The 24,355-nt window shown below is 37.0% G+C and overlaps 1 protein-coding gene across 1 annotated transcript in view; it reads right to left on the minus strand.

Annotated features, from left to right (window-relative positions):
* Nucleotides 1–1,048: 1,048 nt before the first annotated feature.
* GLRA1 (glycine receptor alpha 1) overlaps nt 1,049–24,355 on the minus strand; it is a 78,224-nt gene continuing 54,917 nt past the window's right edge. Inside the window, exons 4-9 of the mRNA XM_051978750.1 lie at nt 20,909–21,132; nt 16,356–16,438; nt 14,906–15,043; nt 13,384–13,598; nt 12,134–12,280; nt 1,049–1,503 (exon numbers count right to left, since the gene is read on the minus strand). Coding sequence (XP_051834710.1) covers nt 1,189–1,503; nt 12,134–12,280; nt 13,384–13,598; nt 14,906–15,043; nt 16,356–16,438; nt 20,909–21,132 — 1,122 coding nt within the window. The 3' untranslated portion in view covers nt 1,049–1,188. The remainder of the gene's footprint in view (nt 1,504–12,133; nt 12,281–13,383; nt 13,599–14,905; nt 15,044–16,355; nt 16,439–20,908; nt 21,133–24,355) is intronic.

Below are 24,355 nucleotides of genomic sequence, written 5' to 3' on the forward strand. Positions count from 1 at the left end.
CAGAAAACCCCTACCCCAAACCCAAACTGACTTATAAAAATATAATTGGGTTGTTTCCCCCAATTTCCATATTACTACTGATCTATGAAATGTCAGAAAATAATGACTGGCCTTTTCTGCCAGGCCAGGGGCAATTTCCCCACTGCCCTTTCCTCTTTAAAGCTAATCTTCATAGAACGCTTAGGTCTTAAGCCTATTCTTTCCAGAGACCTCATGTATACACCTCCTTGCAATTCCAAAGAGATTTGAAGAAAACATAGACATTTACAAAAATGGCATCCTTTTACACGTAGCCGCATTTTTTGGAAACCGTTTTTTTAAATCATAAAAAATTGCATATTGGTCACATTTCCAAGGAGAAAGTTGTGACCACCACTTTTGTGTTTGTTTCCCTGGGGAGGAGGTGGAGGAAGAGGTGGATGATGTATGGAGTTATGGGAATATGAAACTCAGAGACATGGGCCTGCTGCAGTCTTTAACTATAGGATACAAAGAACCAGTGGCCTTGTTCCCAGGTTTTCCCATGACTCTGGACCTCTCTGTCAATTCTCTTTTCATTCTAACACCTCCTATCCCCCATCCCAAGCAATCTTCCAAAGTAGGGATAAATGACTTTGGGACACAACAGTCTACCCAAGTCCATTTGTAAATAAGAATGACCTTGGGAGGGGTATGGAAAGAGGGAAAGGGCACATGACTATCAGCTTAAGGTCATTTGCAGCTGTTCCCACTCTTGGAAAGTTGTCAGTCACTCCAGTGACTTTAAAATCTAAGCAGTTAATAGGCTAAAAATTGAAAAGATCTTTTTGCATAATAATTAAGCAAGAATATATAGCTTATATATTACACTGCTTTCCTGGGACAAATTGTGCCCCCCTCCCCAAGTGGAAAACTACCAACTGCCTATAGCCCCCGGACTCTAGTTTGTAAAACTTCTCTTCCATCTCCATTCATTCTTGCCAGTTCCTATATAGGAAAAATCTCCCCACCCCCCTCCCCACCCCCCACCCTCATCACCCCTCCCCATGTTTAAATAGATATTGCCACATTCGGAAATTCATGCATTTCTGCATTGCTATTGCACATGTTCTGGGAGAGCCCTTCCTCTCCCTCTGCTTCCCTTGGGTCTTTTCTCCTTGTGCCGTGCTCTCCCTGCCCCTACAACCCGAGCTTTCACAGCCCTTCCCCTCACTGGTTGTGGACATCCTCCCTGCGGACAATCTTGTAGATGATCCAATAGAAAATATTGAAGATGAGGAAGGCCATGGGGAAGCCAATCCGGGACATCTTGTCAATCTTCTTGGCCCTTTGGATGAAAAGCTTGCGCATTTCCTCTGGGGACTTGGAAGGTGGTGGTGGAGGGTTGCCCGTGTTGTTGTTGTTGGCTCCCTTGACGGAGATGCCATCCTTGGCCTGTAGACAGGCTGGGCCCATCCCGTAAGCAGAGAAATTGAACCTCCCCTCCCCGGCTTCATCCTCCTGAAACAGATTCAGCATAGGGCTCTACTTAAAATAAGACAGTGGCAACCCACCCTCTCTGTAAGGCTCTCCCCCAGGGCCTGATTCTGCCCCCTTTCCCCTCCTTCCCCACTCCCCTGATGCTGGGCCATCTCAAAGCCTAGGAGGAGGTCAGCCTTACAGAGGGGCTTGGATAATATATGGCACAGATGCAAATCAGGGGATAGCATGAAAATAATTCAATTTATTTTCCTATGATGAGTAATTTGGTCATATCCCCTGTTTTGCCTCTGGCTCCCACTTCCCTCCCTCTCCCCTCCACTCCATAGCCTACCCTTCAGTTCCACATCACTTCCTCACTTTCTCCCCAATCCTCCTCCTCCTTCCTTTGGTACCAGCTGAATGGCACAGATTTTTGTGGCTCCATCTCCCTGGTGACCACAACTTTTTAAAGAACCAGCATCATCTCAGATCATGCCTTATGACTTCATACCACCCACCTTGCCTGTATGCAAGCATCTTTCTCATCCTATTCCTCTCTCTGAGAGTAGGGTGACCCCACAGGGAAAAAAGTTCTAAACAATCTTTGGACCTTTCAGATAAGTTGTCATTTAAGAATTGCCACAATTTGATGCTAACCTGTCTCTCCAGATTTAAATTTTGCTGAATCTTTAGCTTCTGATGGGATGGTCCCTCCAAACATCTTGTGGGTAATTTATGTTCTCTCTCTTCCTCACCTTATCTAGCCTTCCTTATTTGATTCTAGGGTCAACCCCTTCACGCAGGTGTTCTTGATGAACTCTCATGATGATATTTCCTTCTGAACTTTAATTACAATTGTAGTCAGGTCCACACATTGTTCCCTTTAGGATCATAAAGTCCATTTGTGTGTCCTGTTATTATGATGTGTTATATAACAATAATTTCAGCTCACATTTATATAGTATGTAAAGTGTTTTATGCATACTTCATCATCTCTTTTGATCATTGCAGCAGCATTCTGAAGGGGGCAGGGTGATGCTATTATTTCTGGTGAAGAAACTGAGACCCAGGAAAATGTGTTGCCCAAGACTCCATTTGATATTAAAAACAACTCTTTAAAGGAATCAGGCCAAAGGTTATCATGTTCATTTGACAGAAAAGAAAACTAAGCAGTTAATCTAAAAATTAAGGATTTTTGGCATAATAATTAGAACTCATCTTTTGTTTGCAAATGCTTTTTCATATAATATCAAACATGTAAATATGCCTATATGCATATATAACATACATGTACACTTATACATATGTATCATTTATTCCTGCATATAGTCTATGGGATCTGTCCCACATACTTCCTGGCGAACAGATGAAAATATAGATTTGTCTTACCCAGTAACCCTGCCACAAAGCACTTCCACATAATACTCATTCAGCCATGCTGATGGGAACATGACATAATGCATGTATGTGTTTTCTGAGATTTTGTAGATTCTAAGAGAGTATGTTGTCCATGTTCCTTTGTGTTACAACAAGGGGGTCTCACACTTTCTGTGTACTTGGGAGGCAGGGTTATAGTAAGCATGTATTGAGTCAAGAATGATGTCAAATTTTCATTAGAAGTGTTTTTTTGTGACCACAGGCAAGGGATGTCCTATTGTACTAGTCACCGGAGTAGCTTTCTGTAGCTCAGCATATGATCAGGGTCATAACTAGGGTGAAATGATTAGAGCTTTGCTCCAGGGTACCAAATTTAGAGCATACTGACAACATTGTTCTTCAGCAGCATAGAAAAAAAAGTTTAGCACTGACTTAGCAATAATAATTAGTCGAAATAGGAAGGTATCAGATGGTGATTCTAGATGAAATCTTTTCCTCCCTGCCTGTGTAATGGCATTCCCAGCAGTAGCTTTTGTTCCAGAGACGTTGTGGCTCCCCTTTTGTCAGTTCTTCATCTCCCCAGCCTGTACAATTGTTTGTGGTGTTTGCACTAAATATAAGAATTCTTAGTATAGAACAAAAGCAACTAAGTTTCCTGAGCTATCTTATCGTGGGCAGAGGATGTTGGATGTGGGAAGTAGGCATTTGTCTTGGGGCAGATCTTCATTCTAAATCTGACATCTAGGAGTCTTTAATTGAAGAATTTTAGAGTGGACTTCAGAAGTCATATGATCCAATTTATCCAATCAGTAATCAACATAGCCGGCAAATAGTCCGACTTTACTCAGATATGCCAAATGTATGCAGTGATTAGAGCAAGGATTATTATCCCCATTTGATAGATGAGATGATTGAGACCAAAGAAAGGAAGTAATTGAGTGAATGACAGCCCACTACTTCCTGAAGGAATCTACTTGATTTTTGGATAGTTCTAATGTTTGGAAGTTTTTTCCTTTTACTAAATCTGAAACTTCTGGCCATGTGAGAGATAACTGGAGGTAAAATGAATAGGATTAGGTTGTTGATTGTATATGAGTGATGAAGGATAGGATTAAAAAAGCCCCAATCTAAGGTTTGGAAGCTTGAATGATTAGATGGATAGTAATGCTTACAAGAGAAACAGAGAAGTTTGAAAAAAGAGTGGATTTAGATGAGACAAAGAAGACTTTTAGACATACTGAATTTGAGATGTCAATGAGACTTGGCTGGGTGAATATCAAGTTATAGTCACCTAAATAAAATTTATAATGAAACTCATAGGAGTAGTTAAAATTTCCAAAAAAGATAGTGAATAGAGAGAAGAGATCTAGAATAAAACTTTAGAGGCCACCTGTGCTCAGTGATGGGGCATAAATGAATAAAGATAAGTTATTAAGCAAATTAATATATTCCAAACACTATGATTCCAGTAGCCAGTGAGTTGATACATTACTAGGGGGACTAAATTGCATTTATAATAATCTCACTATGAATGAAATTTTTTTAAAAATGAAGAATACACAAGTCAATGCAAGGATGACAAGTTCTCCTAAAAGAGACAAATAAAGAAATCAGCAGATTTGTTTCCATTATTTGTCCAGACACAATAAGGAACCTAATTTCATGAGACATTTGCTCATCATTGAAATACTCATACTGAGTGTAAGCAAAAAACCCCCATCATGAATATAATTGCAGCTTTTACAACATCTGTTTTAGAGAAAGGAGAAATATAGAAATTCCTATGAAGAACTTGACAAGAAAGTTCTTGTATTAAATCTTGTATTAAGTACAATACATAAATTGCTAGTTGATGACTTCAGCAGGAAGAGGGCAAAAATTGCTTTGTAAAGTATGGTTTAAAGATTAGGAAATGAAAGAAGATCCACTCATATGTATCATAAGCCCTTTTGTCGAGTTAGAAGGTGCTGGACATGGTAAGCATTAAACAGCTTCATGACTGACAGGAAGTCACTGTTTATTGATATTGGACTTAGCTGTCATTCAAGAGGCAGATTTTTTACTGGTTAGAGCAAAGGTCAAAATAAATGCCAAATTAGAAGAAAGGATAAGGAAAAGAAGACACCAATTAGCTCTTTTTTATAGTTTTAAAAAAAATAATAAAGAGGTCTAATATATTCCTGAAATATATACTGTAAGATATGATGGAGAATGTCCTAAGACTGACTAAATCTGATGATCCTAATGATTAGGGTTTAAATACCTTATGATAGTTAAGGTTTTTAATAAAGATCCTAAATTATTTTCATCACTGTTTTCATTGAAGCCAAAGACTTCAATGAAAAATATAGTATAGAGGCCAGAGACCTATACTTGGAATACAATGGAGCTGGATTTGAATTCACCTTTAGAGTCTAGTTGTTTGACCCTGAGTAGGTTATTTAATATCTCTTAGCCTCAGCTTCCTGACATGTGTAAAACATGGGGGTTGAATTTGATAGTCCCTAAGATTCATTTTAGCTCTAAATCACTGCCCCTGTGGCTCAGTATTTTGGTTGACAGAAAGTTTTTGGATTATGAACCACAGCTTATGTGGGCCTTTGATTAGGGCCACTTAACAAGGACTAGCAAAAATGTATTTTCCTGAAATCTTATAAATCAAATCAAAAGGACTTTAAATAACGGAAGTGAAAAGGAGAAAACTGCCCTCATTTATGTCCCAAGATAGCTATTATGAAGAGCGACTTCAATATGAAAGCTAGTCTTGGAGTCAGGGAGACCTGGGCCCAAGTGTCAACTTTTCCCACAAATTGGCTGTGGGACTTTAGCTAAGTCACTTAATGTTTTGGTTTCATAAGTAGCTATCCAAGACTAAGTTGCAGAGCAGGAACACATCTGCATTAATAAGCGCAGCTTCTCATTGGGAATTACCTACATTGATTAAGTCATTGGGCTGGTGAAACAAAAGGAAAAACACAAAGACAAATCAACTATATATAGTGTAAAACAAAGAGTAGTAATAGAAAATGTTCCCAATTTCCAAAAATCAAAATCCAAGAAAGAAAGCAGTAATAAAGAGAAGTAGAAAGAGGACAGGATAAGTATTTATAAAGCACCTGCTATGTACTAGGCACCTAGGTGATACAAAAGATAGAGTGCCAGGACTGAAATCAGAAGACCCAAGTTCAAATTTAGATTCAATCACTTGCTGGCTGTGTGACTCTGGGTAAGTCACTTAGGCCTGTTTGCCTCAGTTTCCTCAACTGTAAAATGAGATAGAGAAAGAATTGACAAATCACTCCAATATCTTTGCCAAGAAAACCCCAAGTGGGGTCATGAAAAGTTGGACACAACTGAAATAATTGAACAATGACAACATGGACCAGGTACCATGCTAAGTGCTTTTATAAATTTTGTCTTGTTTGATCCTTACAACTCAATAAAGTGAGTACTATTGCTCTCCTCATTTTACATTTGAGAAAACTGAGGCAGACAGAGGTTAAGTGACTTCCAAGGTCACACAATTAAGTGTCTGAGACTGGATTTGAATTCACATCTTCCTGCATTCACAAACTTAGAATATAAAGAAAGAGCATAAAGAAAATAAAGAATGAATAAAAATTGAAAAGAAAATATGTCTAGCCTCTATTCACTGATCCACTTAGTTGCCATAAAAATCCATTGTTTCAGATGTCTGTACACAAATGTATAAAATATGAATAAAACAAAAAGTGCCTTAGAAACTTGTATGCAAGGAAACACATTTGACTACTAGAATCACTAAAATTTGGTGGAATTTGGCCAAATTGATGACTCTGGATATATTCTAAAGGATTACAGGATAAGCAAAGTGGGACTATAAAACGTTTAAGTTATATACTCATGTAAGGAAAGAAATTCAGCAATCAGAGTGGAGAAGAATGGTGAAAATGGTGAAAAGGATATTCATTGTCATATAACTGAATAGAAAGAGGAAATTGATGAGATATTATTCAGATATCAGGTATGGAAACACTACATAACAATGATGATGTCCAACTGTGTGAATATCATCTAAAACTCTCTCAGCCTTAATGATAATTTCACTCTGGGGGCAGTTAGGTGATGCAGTGAATAGAGCATACTGAGTTTAAATCTGCTTTCACACACTTAACACTTCCTGTGACCCTGGGCAAGTCACTTAATCCCAATTGCCTCAGGAAAAAAAAAAGATAATTTAACCTTTCAAAAGGCAAAGGGAGATGCTATTTTGGATCTGATTTCTAATCAAGAAAAAGGAACAAGATGCTGGTATAAAAATGTCAGGAATCATAAGCTGGGGAAAAGTGACCTGGACTAGATTGTATTCCGAGAAATGGCACCGTATTTTTGATTTTTACTTTACACTAATATTCCCCCATCTTGAATACCAGGTTACGGAATTTTCAGTCACAGCAATTCTCTAAGACCATTTACTAAGTTATGAAGGGGTTTGAATTGGTGCCAGTGGAGGGAGTTCTCATCAGAGTATGCTAGAGTCAACTCATATCCACATGCATGAGTTATGAGCACTTATACTTGAGAAATGGGCAAATGCTACAGACCCGGACTTGATTTATGCTATTATTGATTATCTAGCCTTAACAAAGGGATGGAGAAAATGTTGATAATGCAGATTAAACTTAAAAGAGTGTCTAGTCCTTTTTTGGAAGCTGGTTTAAATATTTATTAACATGTCCCTGGTCCCCATCTTGAAGAACTCACAGATGCTTGAAATGTTGAAGTAATTGCCCAGCTATATAATGTAATTGAACCCCCAAAGCATTATCATAGCAGAGCAAAAAATATCACACCAGTGACTGTGTAGTATAATAATTTAGACCAAAGCTTCTTAAACCCCATGTGGAATTGGGTAACTGCAGGGGGTCATGAAAACTTTGGCAACAGTAAAAAGTTGCTGAATGCTCTGTCTTGCAGTATCAAATATTCTGCCAAGATTTAATTTTTTATGTAAAAATAACAAACATATACATTTCACTAATATGCAAATTTGTTTTTATTGTTAATAAATTGTAAATTATGTGTATACTAAAGAATTGTTTTAAAATAAATTTCTTTATGATTTATTATTAGTAAATGTTTGATTTGTATACCTATTTTGTATACCCAGGGTCATGTAAAACTTTCTTGAGCAAAAAGGGGTTGTAAGTGGAAAAAGTTTAAGAAGCCCTGGTTTAGACTAAGAGGCAAGGGAGAGATGGGTTCAGATTCTGCCCTACATACTTTTAGACCATAGATAATCAATAACTTCTTTGAATCTGTCTCTTCATCTCTAAAATGAGGAAAATAATATCTCTAATATGTACCTTAGAGAGTGGTTGTGAGGATCAAATGTGATAATATTTGTTAAATGCTTTGGAAACTAAGAATTCTACAGAATATGCTATTATCATTTTCATGAGTGTAATTATATATACAAGAAGTCGCATGATAAGCGCGCACACACACACAGACATATCAGGGATCCTTTTCTGATCGCTACCCTTTCTCACTCCACCCAACATACTAGTATTCCTCCTCCCTAGCTACCTTATATCTAACTATATATATTGAATGTAATAATCAATTCATTATACAGATTAATCATTCTTAAACATACAAACTCCTGAGGAGCAATTGAATCTTATACTATATATGCTATACTATACACAAGTATTTCTGTCAAATGAAAATTTATTATTTTTTAATTGTAGATTGATACACAATGTATTTTATTATGTTAATATACAATGTCATATGTTAACTACTTTATTATTTAATCATAGTTATATTATTTATATTTATTAACACTTATATTATTAACATTATATGCAGATAGAAGTGAAATTTAAGAAAATTAAAAACTATTAGTCATTAACTGAGAAACTATATTCAAATCAAAAAGTATTGTGGGGAAGGGAGGGAATGGAGAACTGGAAGACAAAAACATTCATCACTTTATGTACTAATAGCTCCAATCTATTTAAATGTTGGCCAATTAAATTTAGCCCTTAAAATGCAGGATGTGGGTACAGTTTGATACTATTGATTGAAGTATTTACACAAGATGAAGTCTTTCAGAATAACTATATATATATGTATACATGAAATCAGCATAGTGCCTGCTTTTTCTTACACTTACCAGTAGGTGGCAGGTAACTCACACTAAACTGGATAACCAGAAATAAAAGCTTAAGAAAAATAGCCAAGTCCCTTCTACAAAAACGTTTTTCTAGGCCCCTTACAGATTAGAAGAGGGTAAGAGATTCCAGCAAGGGTACCCATTGAAAGTATCCAGCATAACAGGCAATAGCCTGACAACCAGGGAAACAGAAAACCACAAAAAAAAAATCAGATAATAATTCCCACTCATATGGCATTTTATAGTTTAAAAAGCACAAAAGCTCTGTAATGCAAGAAGTGAAAGGATTATTTCCATTTTACAGATGATACTCTGAGGTTGAAAAAAGGGAAAGAATTGCTGAGGTTCATACAGATAGCAAATCCTAGTCAAGCCTTTTATTCTTTCCACCACATTATCTGGCATTATCTAAATTAAATGGTCTTTTTTGTATGTACATAATTACAAACTGAGAACTTTAATAAATAAAGCTACTTCTTAAACTCTATTTTGAGGCCATTATTACTATGAGAAGTAACTTGGGATAGTAGATGGATTTGGGGTAAGAAAGACCTGAATTTGAATCCTGCCTCAGTTACTTAAGCTGAATTTGAATCCTGCCTCAAATACTTAAACTGAATTTGAATCCTGCCTCAGATACTTACTAGCTATATAAACTTGGACATGTCAAGTAAACTTTCAGCCTCACTTTCCTTATCTGTAAAATGGGGATAATCATGCTAGCACCTACTTCACAGTTGTGAAGATTAAATGAGTTAATATATATATAAAGTACTTTGCAAACCTTAAAACACTATATAAGTTCTATTATTATTATTAACATATTAGAATAGTAACATCTATTTCACAGGGTTTCTGGGGGAATCAAAAGAAATAATATATGTAAAACACTATATGCATTTTAATTATTATTATTATATTTCTGTGATAGTCATTTCTTTCTAATTCTGGGAAAGAATTTGCAATACTTCCAATGCTCCACAAAAATGCTCCTTTGATGTCTGTCTCATCATGGCACAGAGATGACTCTAAGTTCTAAAAGGCATGCCATTGAGATCTTGGTTCTTCCAAGCAAGAAAGGCTTGAGATCTTACTTTAGTAACTGACTGAGCTTAACTCAGTATGGAAGAGCTCATCACCGGCAGGGTGGCCACTATAACTCTACAGCTGTAGCAACCCAAGGTACATATAGAAATACTAAATAGCTCTTGTGTCTTAACCTCTTTTGTCTTCTACAGAATGGCAAACAAGAAGGTAGAGGGTGCTTAGAAACCTACTATTTTTATATTATCTGTGAACATTAATTTAACTTTAAAGATGTGATCTTTTTCTGATGACCACATCCTAACACAGAGGAACTGAACCATATCAACACTGACATTTTTATTAGAGATGTAATCAAAAGATATAAGACAGTTGCTGCTAAAGGGAAGAATAGCTCACAGGTCCTTTTGAAGAAACAAATAAAAGAGTTTTTGGAATGAGCTTCATCATGTTCCCAGAGGCAACAAGAAATATAATTTCTTAGGAAGACTGATCATTTTGTTTGTTGTGCTTATGGTTCACATAAACAAAAACATCACCATGAAAATAATTATAGCGTATGCGCCAATAGCTGTAGTGGAGTATAAAGGTCAAAAAGCCACTGGAAGAATTCAACATGATCCTCTTAAGGAATTTATCATATAATATATACATACATATTGATATTGATATTGATATAGTGAAGATCAGTGAAAAAGGAATCAGAAAAGATCCACTGAAAAATCTAGTTTGGGATAAAGAAAAGAGGGTCAAAATCTTTACACTACTCCCAGGCTTCATGTCTATTTACCATGGTGCTTTCTTTAGAAAAGAGTCAAAAACTTCTAGATATAGACATGCTACCAGATAAGATCACAAAAAATAAAATACCTTAATTGTCAGAATTTTGTAAAATGTACTTTGTATATTTGTTATTTTCCTGTAGTAGAATATAAGCTTTTGATGAAAGGAGTTATTTCATTTTTGTCATTCTTCTAGCAGTATCTGTAGTTAGCTGTCTAATAAATGCAGTTTTTTGAGTGGATAGAGTTGCCTAGATTCAGGAAGATTCTTCTCCTTGAGTTCAACTCTGACCTTCAATACTTAATAGATACGTGACCCTGAGCAAGTCACTTCACCTTGTTTACCTCAGTTTTCTCATCTGTGAAATGAACTGGAGAAGGAAATGAAAACTTTTGCCAAGGAAATTCCACATTTGTTCAAGAAGGGTCTGATATGACTGTAAAATGATTGAATATGTTAACAAATACTCATTGAATTTAGTTGAATATCTTGTTTTTGATAGAAAATCCCAAAAAGTTAGAGCTGAAAAATACCTCATCAATTGTCCAGTTCAACCTTCTTACCTTTCAGAGAAGGAAAACTGTATTCAACTGCTTCAGAAAATGGAGTAAACCTGGGATCTTCCAAAGTAGGAGTAAAAAACTATGACACACTTTAATACAAGAAGGGATGTTCATAATTATAAACCTAAGTCAACACGAAAGTGTCACATAATCCTGCATTGATAGGTGGAAGGGAATTGAGAAGTCATCTAGTCCAAACCCCTTGATCTATAGATGAAAAATCGGAGACCCAAAGTTACTATATGATTTAATCAAGATCACAATAGCAACAAATATAATGTTTGGAATTTTAAGTGGGCTAAATTTGAACCAAGATTCTTTTCACTGCACAACAACTGCATCCTCCCCATTTCCTGTCCTTATTGCTTCTTTCTTGGACTTTTACAGTAGTTTTTTAATTGTTCTTCCTTCTCTTGCCTTTTGACTCATCTTTTTCATATGCTGGTAAACTAACACAGTTTTTTCCCTAGCCAAATGGATGCACCAGCAGCAATTGATGGCATTAGCAACATAAATCCATTTTCCCAGACCCTGTCCCCAATCCTTTTTCCTACTGGCCTTTTTAAATACTTGACATTCTACTGTGAGCAATTAATTCTTTTGGCATTTGTCAAATGGGGGAGTTGGGACTAGATGACTCCTTTCTTTTCTAATAGTCTGTGATTTTGTGCTGCCATATTCATTCCCGATGGAATAGACCCCTAAGGATTGATGCTTATCATGTTATTTTCTGTTGCCCTCCCTGGAGCAGTGGCCTGAGTCTTACCTTGTGGTGTCTCCTTTTCCTCCTGAACCTGAGTAGCTCTTTGTGCTGCCGAGACACAAAGTTGACAGCAGCATATTCCAACAGTGCTGAGAACACGAAGAGCAGACACACGGCCATCCAAATGTCAATGGCTTTCACATAGGAGACCTAGTGCAGGAATGTTGTGGATAGAAGTGGGGGGAAGAAAGAGGAGAAGAATGTTCTATTTAGCATAGTGGCGTCTCCCCTCACCTTCTCCTGGAGGGGATGGGGTAAGGCTGGGGGGAAGGTGCAATGGGATGGAGAATGGTGAAAAGAGAGAAAGGGGGAGAGAGAGAGGGGAGGGGAGAACGAGAACTAATGGCATGGAGAAAAAGGTTGGATCAAATGACTTTTTCTATTGGGTTATTGGATTGAGTGAAATGTTGGATCAAGCTGAGTGAAGTAACTATTGGAAGAGTGAATTGAGCAGAACACTGTGGCTAGCAGAAAAGTGAATTGAGGAGAATGATGGATTAAGCAGAATATTGGCTTGGGTAGAGTGTTGTAGCTAACAGAATATTGGAGTGAGTAGAATGTTAGATTGGAGAGATGTTAATCAAGTGAATTTTTTTTTTTTTTACTAAGTGGAATGCCAAGTCAAAAGGAATCTTGGATCAAACAGGATATTGTACCTAGTAAAAAGTTAGGTGGAATAGAGTATTATTGCATTTAATGGAATTGTGAATAGGGAAATCTTTCATTGAGTGGGAAGTTATATGAAATCAAAGGGTTTTTGCCTTCTCTTCACTCTAGATTGGGGTAGGAGACGGTGCTGGGGATAGGAATGGGTAGGATTTCTCTTGTCAATAGCTCAGTGATCCGGTAACATCAATTTCCTTGCTGTTCCTTCCACATGATACTACATCTCCTGATTCCAGTCATTTCCACTACCTCTCCTTTCTGTCGAGAATTCTTTTTCTCCTCATCTTCAATTGCTGATTCCCTGGCTTCCTTTAAATTCCACCTTCTGCAAGAAGTTTTTCCTAGTCTCCCTTAATGGTAATACCTTTTTTTCTCAGATAATTTCTAATTTATCCTATGGATATCTTACTTGTATGTAATTATTTGTATTCGATTTTGAACTCCTTGAGGGAAGGGAGTCTTTCTCTGTATCCCTACTGTTTTGAACAGTTTTTGACACAAAATAAATCTTTAATAAATTCTTGTTGACTCGACTTTATTCCAGTATTCTGTGACCAGATGGGGGAGTGGTATTTGTTTGTTTTTACCTTAGGTAAAGATGCTCTAGAGCCAGAGCTCTGAGTGGTCATGGTGAGCACTGTGGTGATACCCAATCCCACCCGAGCAGGTGCAGCATCCATGTTGATCCAGAAGGAGATCCAGGAAAGGATGACGATGAGCAGGCTGGGGATGTACATTTGGATCAGATAGTAGCCCATCTGCCGTTCTAAGTGGAAGCGAGCCTCTATGCAAGTGAATTTGCCTGAAAGAAATTGTAGTGAGAGAGTGATTGTTGAACTAGTTGTCTTCTAATGGTAAGACTTGTGCTCTAGGGGGACAGTAAACCTACATTCTAGGTCAGGTTTTGCCACTGACTAATCATAAATGATCTTGGACTCTTTTAACATTTACATTCTAGAATCCTACATATAAACTGACCCTTATATCATTGATACATACATACATATATATATATATATATATATATATATATATATATATATATATATATATTATACAGACAAGGCATCTAAATGGTACAGTTAAAAGAAAGCTGGGCCTGAAATCAGGAAGACCTATCTTCCTGATTTCTAATATGGTCTCAAACATTTAATAGATGTGTGATCCTGGGCAAATCACTTAACACTGTTAGCCTCAGTTTCCTCATCTGTAAAATGAGCTAGAGAAGGAAATGGCAAACAACTCTAATAACTCTTCCAGGAAAACTCTCAATAGGGTCATAAAGAGTTGGATATGGCTAAAATGACTGGAAAACAACAAAATATATATGTACATATGTACATAAATGCATATATGTATGTTTTAAAAATCACTTGTACCCTTAAGTAGAGTGAAATGTGATCCTCTGAAATCTTGCCTCTCTTGGTAATCTATTCAGCATACCATATGTTTATATTTCCTGCAGAGGGCAGCATTGGTTGGAGCCTGAGAATTTTTCTTTGCTCTGAGAATGCTGGCTGAATGAATGGGCTTTTACTCTCATTTGGTTCTGGGATGATACATCCTCAGTGCTTTGTAAGGAGCTGCCTAGTACATCCGGAAAGAGCTGTGTGTGAGGCTATGCCTCGGGCTTCTTGAAAGATGCTGGTGGTTTACCCGACTCTTTTAGTCTCTATAAACCTTCCCAGGATGATCTAACAGCAGAGAACCAGCGCTGATGGTTCTGCCTCTCCGGGGCTTGGGGAAAGCATCCTGTGCGCTTTACTTGAGAGCATTGCTGGCAGGAACCTTTCATATTCACTTTTTACTATCCAAGCACACACACCCAGTATTTATGTTTTGGAGTCTTATATACTCAACAGGAAGATGTGCAATTTATAATTCTCTTTGGGATCAAGCAAGGGAAGGGGGACAGTATTATTACTGAAGGGGTAAAATAAGATACAGAGCAGCAAATAAACTCATTTAAAGTAGCATAGGTAGATTTTTGTATTCTCTCTACTGAGTTCAGAGTTGGACACAAGGTATATGGTCAATATAACCTGGTCAAATGAGGGGATTAAGGACTGAAAGCATGAACTCTGGGGCTTTTTAGCCCTTCTGACTTACCTGTGTTATAATGTTTAGTGCAGTATCGCAAATCCTTTTCTTCTTTGAGGATAAACTGAGGCAGAGTTAAGTCATCAGCCACTTGCACTGCACCTTGTTCTTGCCACTGGAAGATGAGGTCATTCATGGTGTAGCCAACTGTGATCAGATGGGAGAAAGTGGAATTACTCCAGGGGGAACAGTAGGCTAGAGCAATCTAGGATTGGGGAAAATATCCCAAAACTGAATCAGGAACTAAAGAAATTGGAACAGGCTAAGAACACTGGCTAAATCTAATCAGATGAAATTTAATAGGACTGAATGTTAAGTACTTCACTTGTCTTCAAGCTTAAGTGGCAGGCTGGGGAAGAATTGTTTAAACAACAGTGCAAATAAAAAAAATTCATATGGGAGGAGGTGTCTAATGGCTTCAAAATCATCAGTAAGGGATCACCTGTATACCTGGTGGCCAAAAACACTAATATGATTTTAGGCTACATTTATAGACATAATATCCAGAATGGGAAAAATGATAGTCCTATTGATCTCTGCCCTAATCAGAGTCAAGATCGTTTTTCATTTTTGCTCAGTTGTCTGTCCAGAATCTGAATACTGGAATATTGTGTTCAGTTCTATGTAAGCTTTTTAGAGAGGAAATCCACAAGAGTTGGTGACAATAGGACTAATAACTATGACAAATATATAGAGGATGGTTATTTTTAAGCTGGAGAAGAGAAAACTTAGGAAGTACAAAGAAAATGGTCGGTGCTTTCATGTATTTGAAGGACTCCCATGTGGGAGTCTGGTTTTGCTTGGCCCTAGAGGCGAGAACTGGGAACAATGACTAGACGTGCAGGGAGACTCAATATAACCAAATAAAACTCACTAATAGGAAGGGTCATTTGAAAGTGGAATGGGCTGCCTCAGGCCATGACTTCTTCATTACTGGAAGTCTTCAAGATGTTTCTGAGAGAATCTTGTTCAGGGATTGAATTAGATTCTCTGAATTCCTTTCTAACTCCCAGAACCTGTGACTCTGATGATAATTTTCTAGTTATAAGTTTCTTTTTTCTTTTTCCATGAATCAATTGGGGTTAAAGTGACTTGTCCAGGTCACACTGCTAGTAAGGGACAAGTTTACTGAGGCTGCATTTGAATTCAGGTCCTCCTGACTCCAGGGCTCTATCCACTGTACAACCTATCTGTCCCTAATTTAACTTTCAGGGATATAGAAAATACAAAATGTTTTTATTAACAATAATCTCTGTGATTTCTGGTCTTGGTTTAGTCCAATTTTAAGATGTCTAAAGCTTAGGAGTGGGTGAGGGATAAGCAGAAGAGGAGTTTTCCTTATACCTCTCTTCCACCAAGATTTTAGGTTAATTCTGAGTTGTCTTTGGGTTCTCATAGTACCTGAGCTCCTATGGAGTGAGTGAAATGGAATTAAAGGACCCAGGCCTATGGGACTTACAGCTCTCCAGTTGCATAATGCATGTCTGGACATCCATGGGAAAATTCTTCAAATCCATGGGACAGGCTAGAGTCAGTGTAATCCTAAGAACAGAAGGAAAAAAGAAATAAATGTTGGATTAGTTATGCTAATGAGATACTTCCGTACCTCAGACAAGCTTGGCAATAGACCTCAGAAATCATTTTCTGAAATGATTTCTGAAATGAAAGCACTCCAAGAACTTGGTAAAGTCCTCAGATCTTTGTGTCTCACTCCAGTTTAGTTCACTCTTCTTATTATCTTTCCATATCAATGACTTGCAGTTTTTCAAAAATACATTTTTATTTATGTCTTTTGTTTTTATGTCACTCATATATTTCAATAGAATTCCCCTTGATTGTCTCAGAGAATTATTCCTTATAATAAAGAATTAAAAAGAGAGTAAGACTAATAACTATATTTAAAAAGTCTGACTGCATATGGTACTAGTCCACACCCATAGTGCCCTACCTCTGCTAGGAAGGTGGTGGAGATGCCATCTTGTAACTTTTTTAACAGCTACATGGTGCAGTGAATAAAGTACTAGACCTGTAGGCAGGAAGATCTGAGTTCCAATGTGACCTTAGACACTCACTAGCTACATAAACTTACATAAACTGATTAACTTTTGTTTTCCTGTTTTCTCAATTTTAAAATGAAGATAATGATAACAACTATCTCCCAGGATTGTTGTGAGGACTGAATGAGATAATATTTTAGCACAATTCCTGGCACATGGTAGGTACTTAAAAATGCTTACTTCCTTCTATTCTTTTCCTTCCTTTGGGAACAAACTTGGCCATTATGATTTATCCACATTTCATTTTATTTGTTTTGTTGTTTTTCTATTTATATCATCATGATTCTTGTGTATATGGTTTTCCTGGCTCTGTTCATTTTTCATTAGTTTATATGTCTTTTCCTGCTTCTCTATATTTTTTATGTTTGTTTCTCCAGCATAGTAATATTACTTGTATTCACATACCACAATTTGATTATTCATTCTGCAGTTGGTGATTATCTATGTTTTTGTTTCTAGCTTTGCTACTGCAAAAAGATCTGCTATAAATATTTTGGTGTATTGGAGCTTTTCTTTTTGTCATTTGACCTCCTTGGGGTATATGTCTAGCAGAGGATTTTCTGGCTCAAAGGATATGGACATTTTAGTCACTTTCTTCACATATTCCAAATTGCTTTTTAGAATACCTGGATCAATTTACAGCTTCTCTGTAAGTACATTATTGTGAATGGCTTTCATTTTAAAAAATATCTTTTAAGTTATTCCTCTAACTCATTGTATGACAATGGGCAAGAACCTCCCCTTTGTTGGCCTCCAATTTCCTCCTGGATAAAATGAAGGAGTTGGATTAGATAGTCTTCAACATTTGTTCCAGTTCTGGGTTTTGTACATTTTAAGTTCACTTCCAGATGTTCCACATTCTAAATTTCTTTTTTAGTTTTGAGAATCTATAAGCATTTGTAAAATAGGGATGATAAATGGTATTGATCTTACATGGTTATTGTATAGACAAATTGAGCTAATTCATAGAGTGTGCACTTTAAAAGGCTATCTGAATGCAGGTTGTTTATATTAGAATAATTACTATTATCTTTATCACAACTTCTTTTGTAATTTTTTGGGTAAAGATTTCAAGATGACACTTACTCTCTGAGCTTATTATAAATGTGGTAAGATGGTAAAGAATGCTCTTAGCTAGAAAAAATTAGAAATTGGGATAAAGTGGCAATCCTTTGTAATAGAATAGAACCTTGCAGTAGAATCAGAAGACTTGGCTTTGATTTTGGGCCCTGACTTCCTATCTATGGGACATTAGACAAATCACTTTCAAGCTGTGAATCTCAATTTTCTCCTCTATAAAATAGGCATAATAATATTTACACTTCTCTTTCTCACAAGGTGATTGTGAGGAAAGTGCTTTGTAAACTTGAAAGTAAAATATGCATTTTTAGCCATGTTGAGAATCGTGGTCTCTCATCAAATGACTGAATGATCTTGGAGCAAGATCTTAACTCCTAACTCCCTTAATCTTCTCGATAAAATAATAGATTTAAACTAGACAATTTCTAAGATCTCTTTTGTGACTCTTAATTTTTCCAGCTCTGACATTCAACCTTTTATGTTTTAATGTCCTTCAGAAAGTTTTGGCATTGTTTTATATATTCTTTCTAGCTTTGACATTCTATGTCCTGAGATTTTTTTTTAATGGGGTGATATGGTTACTGTCCACATCAGACAGAGAAGGAATATCTGGGGATACAATTCTCGTCTGGTAGCTGGGAGAGGGAGAGTGTTTGTCAGTTCTTTTTCTTCCTTCTACATCTGGATACTTCCCATTTGAAGCTCCAGGGAATTATATGTGAGCGGGAGAAGAGAGGAGGGGGGTGTCCTCTGGGGATGAGTCCAGCTGGGGAGCTCTGAGCATCTGGAGTCCTTAGGCAGCTGGGGCATGTCTTACTCCTTTTCCCTCACTTCATTCCCATCCCAGCCTGTCGATAGCTTCCCAAAAAGAGCATTCGACTTGCTTCAGGCTTGCAAGCACAACTTATAATACAATATGGTTGCGGAGTAGGTGTGTTAGATTATATGGATGTAGGTTCTGCCTCTCTGGTATTTTCACCTTGCCATGTATACAACCCCCCTACCCTTTGCAAAATACCTAGACTGTGCTCCCTCCACACCACTACCTCTTCCTTAGTTTCCTTCCTCAATTCAAGTAGCACTTTCTACATGAAGCCTCTCCTGCTCTCTCCTCTCCTGTCTAATGCCTTCCTGCCAGTGTCCCTGTATTGATTCTTTATGTAGTTTGTATACTTCATATGTAAATGCTATTTCTCTTGGCTTAATGTATGTAAAAGTATCCTGTCTCAGTCCTGAGGATCAGAGCTCCAAAGTAGAGCAGCTGTCAGAACAGGTTAGTGTATTGTTTCTGGATAGACTTACCCATCTCCCTGCCCTTCCTTTTTAACCCACTGTCCTTGGGGTTTGGCCTTGAGGGGCACGTGCGGCAAAAAAGTACTGAGTGGAGACCGATGGTTCTGGATAGGTTGGGAGGTTGGGAAGATCTTCCTGGCTGGTCGCCTTCACATTTGGCCACGCTTGAGTAAACTATGTGAGTTTACCAGTTCTCAGGATAATTGTGAGGTCAGCGAAGTTAATCTTCCTGTGTCCTTTCCTTGCTCTTTGAAGAACTTTGGATTTAGAGTCGAGGACTTGAGTTCAAATCCCAAATCTTCTAGTTACTATTTTTATGTTAATCCCTGTGTGACTATTGCCCTTTTCATATCTTAGGTTCCTCATCTATAAGATAATAAGAGCTGGCATTTATATGGTAACTGGGTGGTGCAGTGGATGGAGTATCAGATCTGAAGTCAGGAAGACTCATCTTCCTGAATTCACATTTGACCTCAAATACTTCCTAATTGTGAGACCCGTGACAAATCTATTTACCTCAGTTGTCTCATCTGTAAAATGAGTTGGAGAAGGCAATTATAAATGATTCCAGTATTGTCATCAAGAAAAGCTCAGTAGGGAGATGAAAAGTCAGATGTAATTGAACAAGAAAAAAGTAGCACATATATAGTGCTTTAAGATTTGTAAATCTTCTTATATATGTTATCCCATTTGATCCTCACAACAACCTTATGAGGTAGGTGCTGTTATCATCATCATCATTCCTATCTTATAGATGGGAAGCTGAGAATGACAAAGGACTTATGTAGGATCATAGAAAGTAAGGGTGTGAGGCAGGATTTGAATTCAGATCTTCCTAACTTCAGATCCAGCACTGTATCCACTGCAGAGACCCCAGAGTCTAAGGTGTAGCGATAAGAGAAATGAAGACTTGTCCCTATGACTCGAATAAATAAACCTCTTTCCTCCCCTCCCTAAAGAAAAGCTTTATTGCTGAAGTGCCCTTGGTGAGAAAAGCCACAGTAACAGCTCTGATTCTTTTCCCCAAATCATCCTTCACAAATTATTGGGATCATCATCTTAATCTACAGTGATGACTGTTCAAATCTTTTCTATGGCTTTTCTCTGGCCATAGGGAAAAATGAAAATTTCTCAGCTTTGCCTTTAATGCCCTTTGTAATCTGGTTCCAGTAAAGCTTTTCAAGATTTTCTCTTCAGGAGAATAACTTAGAGGAGATTGAGAGAATAAAATGACAGAGTCACATAGTTAGTATATTTCTGAGGAAGTATTTGAACTCAGATCCTCCTCACTCTACAATCCACTGAGCCATCTAGTGGCTTGCAGAATGTTTGGTTTTCAGCATTATCATAGTGCTACTTCCTATTCATACGAACATGGGTAAATCCTTTCTATGAAGAGAACTCTTCATTTTACCTCTGAGCCTGCCCCTCTTTCCAGCCTCTCTTTTTATGTTAATGATCCCATAATTCTACCATTGCTCAGTTATCTACTATCTTGGATTTAACTCCTAGAAGTGACGGGAAACCAGTTATTCTATGAAGGAAACTGGTTGGGATAGAAAGGGCAACCCCAGCATCTCACCTGATACTGTAGAGAACATTGCCATTCCTGGAGATGCGCAGGAGCTTGTTGTCAGTGGTAATCTCATGGAAATGGGCTCCCTTCTCATTGGCAAAGAACAAGTCTGGCTTCCAGATGGAGTCCAACATGGATGGGTCCAGATCCAGGGAATCATCTGGGTACTCATTGTAGGCCAATCGAGGGTCATTCCACTGCTGACGCAAGAAGATGTTGACCCTATAATCCTACAAAGGAGGAGAAAGTCAGAACCTGGTGATTACACCTCTTACAAAGATGTTGGGCATCTCAGATTAATGTCCTGAGAGAGTTATTTTTGTCCATAATCATTTTTCATATCATTTTTCATAATCACTATTTCTTTTGCTCCCAATGATTTCCCTACTTTCATAGAACTGAATATCTGAGTTGGGATAGACTTTAGTATATAGAATATTAGAGCTAGAAGGGACCTTTGAACACAGAATATAGAATGTCATCATTGGAGGAATTCTTATTATAGAGAAAATATCCTATTAGAAATGAATGAGACTTTAGGAACAATCTAATCTTATTCTCTTAATTTTTGGATGGGAAGAAATTAAGGTCTAGAGAGGTGATGTGCCTTGCTAAAAGCCACCCAGAGAATTAGTTTTGGAGCTGGAGCTTCAATTCAGATTTCCTGCTTCCCAGGTTGGTTCACTTACCAGTATCTCAAATTTTTCATTCAGTTATCCCAAAAAATTTATGGAGAAACTTGACATTACTATATTCTCTTTCTAACAAGCCCTTAATAACTTTCTTTTTTCCTGGTAGTAGAAGTATAATTTTGAGGCAAAACAGAAGCAACTCTCCCTACTCCTCCCTGAGATGATGTCTCATTGGATAAGCCTGCAAAAATGTCAATAGCTTCATAAAATGTGTCTAGGTATTTCATAGGATTGTTCTATTATTTAATTGAAGCCTTTCCCACCAGCCCTATAGAGAATGACATTTTGTCTCATAATCTTATGTCTTATAAGTCCCCAGGTAGGGGAGAGTTGTAGAATTGGATTGCATGTTATTTTCCTAGTTTTCTTCTAATGGAAGCAGATGGTTTCTAGTCTGGTTGCATCCAACTAGTAGTTTAGAAATATTGTCTTTTTCCCCCCTGTGAATCTTCTATGCTGCAATATAGGGACTGAGTGGTGTCAGAAGAAAGGAAATGTGGACATTTGGTTAGTGAAAGCTTTTGGCTCCTAAAGCACAATTGCATTCCTGATGATTCTTTTGTGATCAGAGTCATTCCTTTGCCTCTGGAAGAATGGGATGTACAGAAAAGATCAGTATGCTCTCTCTTCCTTTTTCCCTCCAGGAATATCCTCTCTTCTCACTGATGACCAAAATCCTGTTCATCTTTCAAGGCTCAGCTCAAGTCCTTCTTCTTCCTCTGTAGTGCTTTTCTTGCCTCTCCATCTGGAGACATGTCTCACTCCTAGGATCACTTAAGGATCTAGGTGGTTTGTGTGACTCTTTCTCATTTAACCTCTCAGTGTTAGCTTAGTTTCATTAATTGTAAAAATTTCCATTATTTATTTACAAAACATATGCATGGATAATTTTTCAACATTGACTCTTGCAAAAAAGTTCTGTTCCAACTTTTCCCCTCCTTCCCCCATCTCCTCTCCTAGATGGCAGGTAGTCCAATACATGTTAAATATGTTAAAGTACATGTTAAATCTAATATATGTATACATATTTATACAGTTATCTTTCTGCACAATAAAAATCGGATCTAGAAAGAAAGAAAAAAACTTGAGAAAAAATAAAAATGCAAGCAAACAATAACAGAAAGAATGGAAATTTTATCCATCAACTGTAAAATTTAGGTAATACATTTATATCCCATGATTATTATGAGAATCAAATGAGATAACATGTGTAAAAAGATCTACAAGCCTTAAAAACTATATAATTACTACTACTTATTCTCTAGGTGTTTCCTATATCTAAGAAATTGTCTTGTCAACTAGATTGTGAGCAATTTTAAGATATGGACCACATTATTTACTTATATTTTCCCCATAGTTCTTTACATAGGATGAAGCATGTAGAAGATGCTTGAGAAATACTTGTTAATTTATAGTGTGAATTAAGACAACATTACCTTTCCCTTTCTTCTTCTGCTACTTGTGTGTTGTTGTTAGGTTGACTAACATTTATAAGTAGAACAACACCATAGCATCATGGATGGAAAGCCATCCTGAGAACTTTGAATAACAGGTTCAAACCCCACCTCAGACACAATATGGTTTTGTGATCTGGGGCAAGTCCTAGGGTTTGTGTCTTAAGCAATTCCATGCAGAAAGGAGTCAGCTTTGGTGGAGAGAGTTTTCTCTACAAGAGGTCCCTAGGCCACTGAAATTATGGATCTAAGCGCCATCCATAACATTGTATAGTCTTTGTTCTCTTCAAACTCTTCTTCAGTACTTCAATTTGGATCCCTCCCACACCAAATTGGGGCATTAAAGTAAGATCTGAATGGAGTAATAATAATATTAGGTTATACTTATATAGGGTTTTGAAGTTTATAGAATACTTTGTTTTCTTTGTTTAATTTAGTCTTCATAATAATACTATGATGCAGGTAGTATAAAACTTATGATGCTTATCTTCCAGATGATGAAATTGAGATTCAGAATTTGATTTGGTGAAGTTCACATAGCTGGTGAGATGCTGGTAAGAGTTGGAGATGAAATTCTGGCTCCAAGAAAATTTAATGGAGATTAAAAGGAATATACCTTTTTTTCCAGTGGTACGTGGCACTTACACAAAAATTGACCATTTATTAGGGCATAAAACTTCATAATCAAATGCAGAAAGGTAGAAATAATGAATGCATACATTTCAGATTATGATATGGGAAGGTGGGGCCCTGTAATAAAGGGCCATGGAAAAATAGACCAGAAATTAGTTGGAAACTAAACAACCAACTCATAGAAACAATAATTTCATCCAAGAGTATGACAATAATGACACAATATACCAAAACTTATAAGATGCAGCCAAAGAAATTATTAGGGGAAATTTTATATTCATAGATGCTTACATTAGTAACATAGAGAAAGAGAACAATGAATTGGGCATATAACTAAAAAAAAGCTAGAAAAATAACAAATTACCCCCCCACCCAATAAATACCAAATTAGAAATTCTGAAAATAAAAGGAGAGATTAATAAAATTGAAAGTAAGAAAACTATCATATAAATAAAACTAAGAATTGGTTTTATGAAAAAAAATCAACAAAATAGAAAAATCTTTGATTAATTTGATTAGAAAAAAGGAAAGGAAAGGTTCTGACACCAAGTTCCACTGTACCATGTAGGAATATTTCTATTTTCACATTTGCATTATCTTGTTCCTCAAATTCAGTCAGTTGTCATGTTCTGCCAGTTCTTTCTCAATGGTATCTCTTACATTTGCCGCCTGTT

The sequence above is a fragment of the Antechinus flavipes genome, chromosome 2 (genome assembly GCF_016432865.1).
Source record: "Antechinus flavipes isolate AdamAnt ecotype Samford, QLD, Australia chromosome 2, AdamAnt_v2, whole genome shotgun sequence".
Taxonomy (NCBI): Eukaryota; Metazoa; Chordata; class Mammalia; order Dasyuromorphia; family Dasyuridae; genus Antechinus; species Antechinus flavipes.